The 12850-nt window shown below is 53.5% G+C and overlaps 1 protein-coding gene across 2 annotated transcripts; it reads left to right on the top strand.

Moving 5' to 3' along the window:
* Positions 1-1923: 1923 nt before the first annotated feature.
* Positions 1924-11347, top strand: MZF1 (myeloid zinc finger 1). Of its 2 annotated transcripts, XM_074531743.1 has the most exons (8): positions 1924-2142; positions 3362-3908; positions 3972-4289; positions 6888-7005; positions 8574-8681; positions 8777-8884; positions 8979-9101; positions 9196-11347. In XM_074531743.1, the coding sequence occupies exons 2-8, from the start codon at positions 3384-3386 to the stop codon at positions 9822-9824; spliced, it is 1929 nt and encodes a 642-aa protein (XP_074387844.1). In that variant the 5' UTR covers positions 1924-2142; positions 3362-3383; the 3' UTR covers positions 9825-11347. The 2 variants fall into 2 exon arrangements, with proteins under 2 accessions (XP_074387844.1, XP_074387843.1); XM_074531742.1 differs by having other exon boundaries at positions 3362-4289.
* Positions 11348-12850: the final 1503 nt, after the last annotated feature.

Here is a 12850-nt window from a genome sequence, read left to right on the forward strand (position 1 = left end):
AAATAAACTAAACTATATTAACTAAAATACAAAATAAAATAAAATAATAAAAATAAAATTATTTTCATAAAATAAGATAAAATAAAATAAAATAAAATAAAATAAAATAAAATAAAAATATTAAAAGAAAAAATAAAATAAATTTTAAAAACTTAAACTAAAACAAACTAAACTAAACTAAAAATACATAATAAAATAATAAAATAATAGAATAATAAGATAAAAATAAAATAATTTTAAAAATAAACTAAACTAAACTAAATTAAACTAAAATACAAAATAAAGCAAATTAAAATTTTATTTTATTTTATTTTATTTTATTTTATTTTATTTTATTTTATTTTATAAAATTAAAATATTAAACGAAAAATAAAATAAAATAAAATTTAAAAAATAAACGAATATAAAATAAAATAAAATAAAAATATTAAAAGAAAATTAAATTAAAATATATTTTAAAAAGTAAAATAATATAATGATAAAAAATAAAATATAAACTGAAATAAGTTTAAATGAAATGAAATAATAATATAAGCTAAAATATAAAATATAATAAGAAAACAAAAATAAATTAAAAAATTAAATAAAATATTAATGTAAAGTAAAATAAAATTGAATAAAGATTTAAAATTAAGTAATTAAATTTTAAAATGGAATAAAATAAAATAAAATCATAAAATAAAATAACTTAAAATGGAAAAAAAATATAAAATAAAATAATAATATAAAAGTACAATAAAAAATGAAATAACGCTATAGGGTAAAATAAAATGGAATAAAAATATAAAGTAATTAAATTACATTATAAAATAATATAAAATAAAATAAAATGGAAAAGTAGAAAACAAAATAAAAGAAAATACAATAAAATAAAAATATAAAGTAAAATAAAATGGAATAAAAGGGGAATGTAAAAAACCCAATAACACGTAAAAAAGAGGGGGAACGTGGGGAAAAATGGGAGATTTGGAAAAGATAAAATGAAAAAGGAAAAGGCCAAAAAAGAAGGAAAAAAGGAAAAATGGGAAAAGGGGGATAAAGAAAGAAAAAGAAAAGAAAAAGAAAAAAAAGAAATTTCGCCAATTTTCATGAAAAAATCCCAATTTTCACCAATTTTCAAAGAAAAGAAAAGTTTTTCACTGATTTTCCGGGAAAAAACCCGGAATTTTCACCAATTTTCCTGAACAAAAACAAACAATTTTCACCAATTTTCTAGAAAAAAAACCCGATTTTCACTGATTTTTCTGGAGAAAAATCCCAGTTTTCACCGATTTTAGTGGGGGAAAAAAAACCTACCATTTTTTCTGGAAAAAACCCACAAATTTTTGGGTTTTATGCTTTTCCTGCCTAAAAGATAATTTTCACTAATTTTCCTGAGGAAAAAATTCACCAATTTTTCTGGGAAAAAAAATCCTAATTTTCACCGAATTTCCTGGATTAAAAAAAAAAAAAAAAACAACAAACAATTTTCGCCGATTTTCCTGAAAAAAAAATCACTGAATTTCCTGGTAAAAAACCCCAATTTTTACCAATTTTCCAGTAAAAAACCCCTCAATTTTCACTGATTTGCCTGACAATAAAACCCCAATTTGCACCAAATTCTCCCGGATAAAGCCCAATTTTCATCAATTTTCAGGAAAAAAATATTTTTACCGATTTTCCTGAAAGAAACACAATTTTTCAAACTCTCCCTCAGGCCCCGCCTCCTCGCTCTCCTTGCACTTCCATTGGCTTTTGCTGCTGTCAATCATTCACCACCGCAATGCCGTGTAGGGGTGAGCCCTCCCGCCCTTGTCCCGCCTCTTTCCCCTCATTCCCTTTTTCTATTGGCTGCTCGTGCTGTCAATCTGACCCCGCGGCTCCCGCCCCCACCCCGCCTTATGGGCGTGGCCTTCCTGTAATTGACAGCTCCCTCACCCAATCAGGGGCGGAGTCTCGCCATCTCCCTCACGTACGGCGGGGCCCGGGGGGGAGAATTTGGGGAGGGGGGAGAAATTTGGGACCCCCGGGACTCCCCGGGACTCCCGGAACCCCTCGGGACCCCCGGGAGGCCTCGGGGGCGGTGCCGGGCCCGGCCGCTCCCGCCCTTTGTGTCGGCGAGCGGCGGCCGCGGGACCGGGCCCTGAGCGGGGGGACCCCCAGGTTTGGATATGGGGGGTGAGGGGGGGGGCTGGGGACCCCCGGGTTTGGATATTGGGGTGAGGGGGGGCTGGGGAGCCCCAGGTTTGGATATTGAGGGGAAAGAGGGGCTGGGGAGCCCCGGGTTTGGGGGGCAGGGTGCGGCACCCCCCCAGTCTGGGGGGGCTGCGGGGTGGGGATGGGATTGGGGACCCCCAGGTTCGTGAGGCTGCGGGGTCGGGAGGGATTTGGGGACCCCCAGGGTTGGGGGGGCTGTGGGATCCCCAGGGCTGGCGGGGGGCTTCAGGGGGCTGGGGGACCCTCAGGTTGGTGTGGGTTTCAGGGTCGGAGGGGCTGTGGGACCCCCATAGTTGGGGGGGCTGCAGGGCCGGGAGGGGGTTCGGGACCCCCAGGGTTGTGGAGGGGGATTAAGGGCTGGGGGGCTGTGGGACCCCCAGGGTTGGGGGTCAGGTTCGCCTTCTGGGGGGGGTTTGGTCCCGCAGGGTCAGGACCCCAATACCAGGGTGGGCTGGGGGCTCATTACAAAGCTCGGGGGATTTTGGGGCGAGGTCCAGCCTGGGGGCATTAATTTGGGGAGGGGTCCCCAATCCCAGGTTCGGAGATTTTGAAGCAAGTCACAATGAGGGGGTTAATTTGAGGAGGGGTCCCCAATACCAGGTCTGGGGATTTTGGGGCAAGGCCCAGCCAGGCTGGGATCAATTTGGGGAGGGGTCCCCAGTACCATGTTCGGGGTTTTGTGGCAAGGCACAACCAGGAGGGGCTGATTAATTTGGGGAGGGGTCCCCAATACCAGGGTGGGGTGTGGGGGGCTCATTACAAAGCTCCGAAGCGTTTGGGGCAAGGTCCACCCGAGGTGGATTAATTTGAGGAGGGGTCCCCAATACCATGTGGGGAGCTTTTGAGGGGAATTGCAACCAGGCTGGGATTAATCTGGGGAGGGGTCCCCAATACCAGATCCGGGGATTTTGAGGCAAGGTCCAGCTGGGCTGGGATTAATTTGGGGAGGGGTCCCCAATACCATGTTCGGGGATTTTGTGGCAAGGCACAAACAGGAGGGGTTGATGAATTTGGGGAGGAATTTGAGGAGGCTTTTGGGGGGGAATTACAACCCCAGGGGGGTTAATTTGAGGAGGGGTCCCCAAGCCCCAGAGCGCCTTCTAAACCCAAGCTATGAATTGAGGAGGGGTCTTCCCTTCATCGCCGCTTTGTCCCCTTCCTGCAGAGCCGCAGCGGGGCAGCGCAGCATGGAGCCGCCCCCGTGCCGAGCCCCGGAGGGACCCGCGGCTCCGGACGGTACCGGCACCGGCACCGGCACCGAGCAGCGGCGGCTCCGGCTCCGCGCAGCCCCGGAGGGACCCGGCGGTGCCCGCACGGAGCAGCGGCGGCTCCGGCTCCGCACAGCCCCGGAGGCTCCGGACGGTACCGACACCGGCACCGAGCAGCGGCGGCTCCGGCTCCGCACAGCCCTGGAGGGACCCGGCGGTACCGACACCGAGCAGCGGCGGCTCCGGCTCCGCACAGCCCCGGAGGCTCCTGACGGTACCGGCACCGGCACCGAGCAGCGGCGGCTCCGGCTCCGCACAGCCCCGGAGGCTCCCGGCGGTACCGGCACCGAGCAGCGGCGGCTCCGGCTCCGCACAGCCCCGGAGGGACCCGGCGGTACCGACACCGGCACCGAGCAGCGGCGGCTCCGGCTCCGCACAGCCCTGGAGGGACCCGGCGGTACCGACACCGAGCAGCGGCGGCTCCGGCTCCGCACAGCCCCGGAGGCTCCTGACGGTACCGGCACCGGCACCGAGCAGCGGCGGCTCCGGCTCCGCACAGCCCCGGAGGCTCCCGGCGGCCCCGGCGGTGCCCGCACGGAGCAGCGGCGGCTCCGGTTCCGGCAGTTCCAGTACCGGGAGGCGGCGGGCCCGCGGGCCGCGTGGCGGCGGCTGCGGGAGCTGTCGCGGCGCTGGCTGCGGCCCCAGGAGCGCAGCACGGAGCAGATCCTGGAGCTGCTGGAGCTCGAGCAGTTCCTGAGCATCCTGCCCGAGCGCATCCAGAGCTGGGTGTGGGCGCGGCACCCGCGCTCCTGCGCGCAGGCCGTGGCGCTGGCGGAGCGGTTCCAGAGGGCGCAGGAGGAGCGCGAAGGGATTTGGGAGCGGCAGGTGGGAGAGGGCGCGGGTTTGGGGTGATGGGGTCCGAAATTTGGAATAATTGATCCCCCTCCTTATGTTCTTCCCGCTCTGTCCCATCCCTGCTGTGGGATTCTGAGTTCGTTCCCAAGGAAAAAACCCAAAATTGAAAAGGGAAAGAGGGCGCCTAAACCCCCTAGGCAGGGCAGCAGGTGGGAGAGGGGCTGGATTTTGGGGCGCTGAGTCGCAAATTTTGAATAATTGATCCTCCCCTGTGTTCTTCCCACTCCGTCCCATCCCTGCTCATTCCCAAGGAAAAAAAAAAAGAAAAAAAACCACCCAAAATTTAGGTTGGAAAGGGGGTCATGGGTCCTGGGCACCAGGTCAGCAGGTGGTTGAGGGTCCAGATATGGTGTTCCAAAAGGGAATCTGGGGGAATTCACCCAAATTTGGGAATTATTGGTCCCCCCCTTATATTCCTCCCACTCTGTCCCATCCCTGCTGTGGGATTCTGAGTTCGTTCCCAAGGAAAAAACCCAAAATTGAAAAGGGAAAGAGGGCGCCTAAACCCCCTAGGCAGGGCAGCAGGTGGGAGGGGGGCTGGATTTTGGGGTGCTGAGTCACAAATTTTGAATTATTGGTGTCGCCCCATTACATTCTTCCCACTCTGTCCCATCCCTGCTCATTCCCAAGGAAAAAAAACCAAAATTCAGAGTGGGAAGGGGGTCATGGGTGCCTAAATCCCCTTGGAAAATTTTTTAGGGTCCTGGGCACCAGGTCAGCAGGTGGGTGAGGGTCCAGATATGGTGTTCCAAAAGGGAATCTGGGGGAATTCACCCAAATTTGGGAATTATTGGTCCCCCCTTTCTATTCCTCCCGCTCTGTCCCATCCCTGCTCATTCCCAAGGAAAAAACCCAAAACTGAGGCTGGAAAGGGGGTGCCTAAATCCCCTTGGCAGCTTTTTGGGGCACCCAAAACCCTTTTGGGGATCTCCAAATTCCTTTGGAAGCTTTTGGGGGTCCTGAGCCCCAAAATCCCCTCTGGGGGTCCTGGGAGCCCCAAACCCCTCAGCATCTTTTGGGGATCCCCAGCACCCAAATCCCTTCTGCAGCTTTTGGGGGTTCCCAGGGCCCAAAATCTCCTTTTGGGGGTGCCCAAATCCCCTCGGGGGATCCCCAAGGACCCAAAACCCTTTTAGATCATTTGGGGGTGCCCAAATCCCTTTCAGAGCTTTTTGGGGTGCCCAAATGTAGGATCGCCCAGCCCACAAACCCTTTTTAGGACTTTTGGGGTGCCCAAATCTCCTTGGGGGATCCCCAACCCCCAAATCCCTTTCAGAGCTTTTGGGGGCACCCAAATCCCTTTTAGGTTTTTTGGGGTGCCCAAATTGTGGATCCCCAGCACCCAAACCCTTTTTAGGTTTTTTGGGGGCACCCAAACCCCTTGTAGGGTTTTTGGGGTGCACAAATCCCTTTCAGAGCTTTTTGGGGGTGCCCAAAATTAGCCCAGCCCACAAACCCTTTTTAGGACTTTTGGGGTGCCCAAATCTCCTTGGGGGATCCCCCAGCCCCCAAATCCCTTTCAGAGCTTTTGGGGGCACCCAAACCCCTTGTAGGGATTTTGGGGTGCCCAAATTGGGGATCCCTGGCCCCAAAACCCCTTTTAGGACTTTTGGGGGCACCCAAATCTCTTGTAGGGTTTTTGGGGTGCCCAAATCCCTTTCAGAGCTTTTTGGGGTGCCCAAATGTAGGATTGCCCAGCCCACAAACCCTTTTTAGGACTTTTGGGGTGCCCAAATCTCCTTGGGGGATCCCCAGCACCCAAATCCCATTCAGAGGTTTTGGGGGCACCCAAATCCCTTTTAGGTTTTTTGGGGTGCCCAAATTGTGGATCCCCAGCACCCAAACCCTTTTTAGGTTTTTTGGGGGCACCCAAATCCCTTTTAGGGTTTTTGGGGTGCCCAAATCCCTTTCAGAGCTTTTTGGGGTGCCCAAATTGGGGATCCCCAGCTCCCAAATCCCTTTCAGAGCTTCTGGGGGCACCCAAACCCCGTTTTAGGGTTTTTGGGGTGCCCAAATTGGGGATCCCCAGCACCCAAAACCTTTTCAGAGCTTTTGGGGGCACCCAAACCCCTTTCAGAGCTTTTTGGGGTGCCCAAATTGGGGATCCCCAGCTCCCAAAACCCCTTTTAGGTTTTTTGGGGGCACCCAAACCCCTTGTAGGGTTTTTGGGGTGCCCAAATCCCTTTCAGAGCTTTTTGGGGTGCCCAAATGTAGGATCGCCCAGCCCACAAACCCTTTTTAGGACTTTTGGGGTGCCCAAATCTCCTTGGGGGATCCCCCAGCCCCCAAATCCCTTTCAGAGCTTTTGGGAGCACCCAAATCCCTTTTGGGGTTTTTGGGGTGCCAAAATTGGGGATCCCCGGCCCCCAAAACCCCTTTTAGGACTTTTGGGGGCACCCAAATCCCTTTTAGGGTTTTTGGGGTGCCCAAATCCCTTTCAGAGCTTTTTGGGGTGCCCAAATTGGAGATCCCCCAGCCCCCAAATCCCTTTCAGAGCTTTTGGGGTGCCCAAACCCCTTTTGGGGTTTTTGGGGTTCCCAGCCCCTCTCACAGCTCCGTGTCCCCCAGGTGAGCGTGCGGGTGAAGCTGGAGGACCCCGGGGATTTGGGGGACCCCGGGGATTTTGGGGTCCCCCCGAGCCCCCCGTCGGAGGAGGAGGAGGAGGAGGAGCCGCCATGGGATGAAGGTACCGGGGTGGGGGCAGCAGAACCCCCAGACACCCCAAAAACGGGCTGGGGGTGGAGCTGGGGGGGGTGGGACCCCGAAATCATCTCATGGGGGGCAGAATGGTGTCAGTGGTGTCAAAATCCCAAATCCTGGGGGGAAAACCCCAAATTCTGAGGTTAAAAACAACCACATTGGACCAAAACCTCAAATCCCAAACCCTGGGGTGAAAAACCCAAATCCAGGGATCAAAATCCATCTCAATGAACCAAAAACCTCAAATCGTGGGACAAAACCCCAAATCTGGTGGTCAGAAACCATCTCCATGAGCTCCAGACCATCTCCATGAGCTCCAAACCATCTCCATGAGCTCCAAACCATCTCCATGGCCTCCAAACCATCTCCATGGGCTCCAAACCATCTCCATGAGATCCAAACCATCTCCATGAGCTCCAAACCATCTCCATGGCCTCCAAGCCATCTCCATGAGCTCCAAACCATCTCCATGAGCTCCAAACCATCTCCATGGCCTCCAAGCCATCTCCATGAGCTCCAAGCCATCTCCATGAGCTCCAAACCATCTCCTTGGGCTCCAAACCATCTCCATGGGCTCCAAACCATCTCCATGGGCTCCAAACCATCTCCATGGCCTCCAAACCATCTCCATGAGCTCCAAACCATCTCCATGGCCTCCAAACCATCTCCATGAGCTCCAAGCCATCTCCATAAGATCCAAACAATCTCCTGGGGTTCCAAACCATCTCAATGAGCTCCAAACCATCTCCTGGGGCTCCAAACCATCTCCATGGCCTCCAAGCCATCTCCATGAGATCCAAGCCATCTCCATGAGCTCCAAACCATCTCCTTGGGCTCCAGACCATCTCCATGAGCTCCAAACCATCTCAATGAGCTCCAAACCATCTCCTGGGGCTCCAAACCCTCTCCATGAGCTCCAAACCATCTCCATGAGCTCCAAACCATCTCAGAGGGTTCCAAACCATCTCCATGGCCTCCAGACCATCTCCACGGCCTTCAGACCATCTCCATGGGCTCCAAGCCATCTCCTTGGGTCCAACCACACCTGATTGGAGTTCCAACCTTCCCCTTCTCCGGACCACCCCCCATGGGTGGATCTGGGGTGGTCAGTGGTGGGAGCCAGACCCTTTTAGCATGAAGGAGTTGGAGCTGGACATTCCCATCAGGAACCACCCATGGATGTTCTCCTGACCTTCCCCAACCCCAGAACCTCCAGAGACACCAAACCTGCCGAGATGCCCCCAAACCCACCATGACCCCACCAGCAGCTCGGCCGTACCCCTGTGGTCAGTGGTGGGAACCGGACCCTCCTAGCATGGAGGGGTTGGAGCTGGACATTCTCCATCAGAAACCACCCACAGATGTTCTCCTGACCTTCCCCAACCCCAGAACCTTCAGAGACACCAAACCCACTGAGGTCCTCCCAAACCCACCACGGTGACCCCACCACGTTGGCCATATCCTTGTGGTCAGTGGTGGGACCCTCGGAGCATGGAGGGGATGGACTCAGATGTTCCCCATCAGGAACCACCCATAGATGTTCTTCTCTTCCAGATCCCAGCAGAACCCCGGAGCCGCCCCTTCCTCAGAACACCCAGAGACACCAAACCCATCAAGATCCCACCATGGTGACCCCACCACCAGCTCGACCGTACCCCTGTGGTGAGTGGTGGGAACAGAATCCTTCGAGCATGGAGGAGGTGGACTCAGATGTTCTCCATCAGAAACCACTCACAGATGTTCTCCTCCCCTTCCAGATCCCACCACAACCCCGGAGCCGCCCCTTCCTCAGAACACCCAGAGACACCAAACCCACCGAGATCCCACCATGGTGACCCCACGAGCAGCTCGGCCGTACCCCTGCGGTCAGTGCGGGAACCGAACCCACAGAGCATGGAGGGCTTGGAGCTGGACATTCCCCATCAGGAACCACTCATGGATGTTCTTCTTTTCTTCCAGATCCCACCAGGACCCCGGAGCTTCTCCTTCCCCAACCTCAGAACACCCAGAGACACCAAACCCATCGAGATCCCCCCAAAACGACCATGGTGACCACCCCAGCAGCTCGGCCATACCCCTGCGGTCAGTGCGGGAACTGAACCCACGGACCATGGAGGGCTTGGAGCTGGACATTCCCCATCAGGAACCACTCATGGATGTTCTTCTTTTCTTCCAGATCCCACCAGGACTCCGGAGCTTCTCCTTCCCCAACCTCAGAACACCCAGAGACACCAAACCCATCGAGATCCCCCCAAAACGAGCACGGTGACCCCACCAGCAGCTCGGCCGTACCCCTGCGGTCAGTGCGGCAAATCCTTCGCGCGCCTGACCCACCTGCGCAGCCACGAGCGGACGCACACGGGGGCGCGGCCGTACGGCTGCGGCCACTGCGGGAAGCGCTTCGGCCACCTGAGCACGCTGACCACGCACCGGCGGCTGCACACGGGCGAGCGGCCGTACCCGTGCCCCACCTGCGGCAAGGCCTTCACCAACCCGTCGGACCTGCGCAAGCACCGGCGCTCGCACACGGGCGAGCGGCCGTACCCCTGCCCCACCTGCGGCAAGAGCTTCAGCCAGCAGTCCAACCTGAGCCTGCACCGCCGCAGCCACACCCAGGAGAGGCCCCACCCCTGCCCCACCTGCGGCAAGAGCTTCAAGCACCTGGCAGACCTGCGGGTGCACGAGCGCTCGCACACGGGCGAGAGGCCCTTCCCCTGCGGCCGCTGCGGGAAGAGCTTCAGCAACAAGTCCTCGCTGGCGCGGCACGCGCGGATCCACGCCCGGGCGGCCGCCAGGGACACGTGAGGGACATGGGGTGGTGCTGGTTGGGGTCTGGGGGTTCAGGGTGGTGCTGGAGGTGGGAGTGGTGTGGTGGGGCCAGGAGTGTTGGTGAAACATGGATGAGGATGGACGTGAGCTGGTGGTTGATGTCTGCCATCACCTGGTGGTTCCATGATGCCATTCCCCGCTCCTGGAGATCCAGGATGGGTGGTGGGACATCCCCCATGACCTGGTGGCTCCGTGATCCCATTCCCTGCTCCCAGAGGTTCAAAAGTGATGGTGGGACATCCTCCATGAGCTGGTGGCTTCATGATCTCATTCTCTGCTCCTGGTGATCCAGGATGGGTTGTGGGACCATGGCCATTGACTCCCCCATGCCCTGGTGGCTCTGTGATCTGATTCCCTGCTTAAAGATATCCCACATGGGTGATGGGATGTCCTCCATGACTTGGTGGCTCTATGAACCTGTTCCCTGCTCCCAGAGGTCCCACATGGGTGGTGGGACCATGACCATTGACACCTCCATGCCCTGGTGGCTCCATGATCCCATCCCAGCTCCCAGATGCCCACCTTGGTTGGATTGATGTCCCCCAAGAGCTGGTGGCCCCAGGACTGTGCCGAGGTGGCTCAAACATGGATGAGGATGGACGTGAGCTGGTGTTTGGTGTCTCCCATGACCTGGTGGCTCCATGATCCCATTCCCAGCTCCTGGTGATCCAGGATGGGTGGTGGGACATCTCCCATGACCTGGTTGGCTCTATGATCCCATTCCCTGCTCCCAGATGTCCAACATGGGTGATGGGACCATGACTGATGGGTCCCATGAGCCTGGTGGCTCCAGATCTTGGCTCCCTGGTGCTGGAGATGGGAGCGGCGTGGTGGGGCCAGGAGTGTTGGGCAAACATGGATGAGGACGGACGTGAGCTGGTGTTTGATGTCTCCCATGACCTGGTGGGTCTGTGATTCTGTTCTGTGCTCCCAGAGGTCCAAAAGTGGTGCCAGGACACCCCCATGACCTGGTGGCTCCATGATTCCATTCAGAGTTCCACCATGGGTGGTGGGATGCCCCCCATGACCTGGTGATCTCATGATCCCATTCTCTGCTCACAGATATCCCACAGGGGTGGTGGGACCGTGACTGATGGGCCCCTGTGAGGGTGGTGGCTGCAGGTGGTGTGTTGCAGTGTGGTGCAATTTCCTGGTTTAAACTTCCCAGTCCCTTCCCAGGTGTGGCAATGCCCCTCTCCCTTCCCCCTCGCCCCTTGCTGAGTGAGTTCTGTCCATCAGGCTCAACATTCCAGCAAGGCCTCGTGTGCTTGGTCACGTTCCAAGGGTGTCCTTCAGGCCCGGGCTCAATGGCCTGTCTGGGTGTCCCGTGTCCCCTGGGAGCCTCCCCCTCCCACCTGGTTGGTGCTCACCTGTCCCTTCCCCTCCCGCTGTCCCTGAGCCTAAAAAGTCACTCAGGCCACGTGCTCGGGATTCTGTTGGAGCTGTTCCCTGAGATTCAGAGCTCTGTGACCATGGAATAAACTCTGGATTAAACCCTCCGGCAGAATCCGCTCTCTTTTCCTCTCCACCATCGCCGGAAGCCTTCCCCCCTGAGGTAAACTGAGTTTCTACAAGCCTGGGCTTGTTCAGTGCCCAGCTGCAGCATCCAGCAAGCTAAAGGTGTCTCTGGGGTGAAACACCACAGCTGCCGCCTTTGGCCCAGCAGCGAGGGTCAGACTGGCCCGGGCACATGGTCATCTATCTAACTGGTCATACTGGGATTCGTATTCCAATATTTTGGCTCCCAACGTGGGGCAAAGCGACTCTGCAGCCCCAGAAGGACTCTCAGTAGCTCGGACAGGCTTCGGCAGCCATGCACCCAGCTGGAAGAGCTCTGACTGCATTGCTCTCAGCAGAGACTTTGGGATTTTATCCCAGAAGAAGTTTTGTGGAATGCTCGGTGCCTCTGGAAAGCCCAGCTCCATTTTGGTGAGCAGATTTTCCAGAGGAAGAACAGGGAAGCCTCTCCTGCCCACAGAGGGGTCCTGTTCCGGTGAGGAGCCCTGCCTGCCTGGCCCTAGCCAGCTACAGCTTCCATTTCGGGTGAGTATCTCTGCTCTCAGTGGAGCAGAAGCTCAAAAACAGACTCTGCCGTGAGTTCTGTTCCTTTTTGCCTTTGCATTTCGGCTGCACAGCCCCACAGACAGAATCCATTGCGTTCGTGGCTTTAGCTCTCTGCGGCGTTTCGCTGTCTTTTGGAATTCGCGCCGGTGCATTGTAAAGCTTTTGTCTGCTCGTCTGCTTTCCTATCTGTGTTTTTATTTTAGAAACCGGTAGCTGATTTTGGTTTCTCTTTTGGTCAGGCGGGATTTTGTACTTTGCCTTTTACACCTAACATGGGTTCGAATCTCAGCATTGTACAAGAAGGAGTGCATTATCATATTGTTAGCATTTTAGTCAGTGGTAATGTGAAGTTCTCAAAAGGAAAATTGAAACAGTTTATAAGATGGCTTTTTCTACACTTCCCACAAATCTCCTCTGAAGAAATCCAGAATATTCAATTCTGGGATAAAGTTGGGAATGAATTGATAACCTCAGGACAATCTGGGAACGCACCCTCAGCTAAATTTGTGTTCTGGAGTTTACAAATCCGAACAGCCTTGCTCAAACAAAAGGAAATGGAGAAAAAGCCAAACACCAAGCCATGTACCTCTGCTCTCCCTGTTTCTCCCTCTCCTAGCTCTAAAACCCCTAAACCTCTTACCCCAAAACTTGGTATTTTTAAGAGAGCACACTCATTGGGAAGTCAACTCCCAGAGTTTGTTAAAATGCCTGAGTTGCCCTGTCCACAAGGCCCTGGCCAGGCTGCGTGGAACCTTTCCCAACCCCCTGTGTGCCCTCCTCTAAAACCCAGAGCACGTGTCAGCTTTCCAGAGAGCGGTGATGCCCAAAATGGCCCCCAGTCCCTAGGGGGTCCGCAAGATGGTGGATGCCACGTGGCATCTTCCCAAACCTGGTCTTCTTCCCAAAATCCTCTTAAGCATCCGAAAATTCCATCCCCA

Source organism: Zonotrichia albicollis, chromosome 38, assembly GCF_047830755.1.
Source record: "Zonotrichia albicollis isolate bZonAlb1 chromosome 38, bZonAlb1.hap1, whole genome shotgun sequence".
In the NCBI taxonomy this organism is placed as follows: Eukaryota; Metazoa; Chordata; class Aves; order Passeriformes; family Passerellidae; genus Zonotrichia; species Zonotrichia albicollis.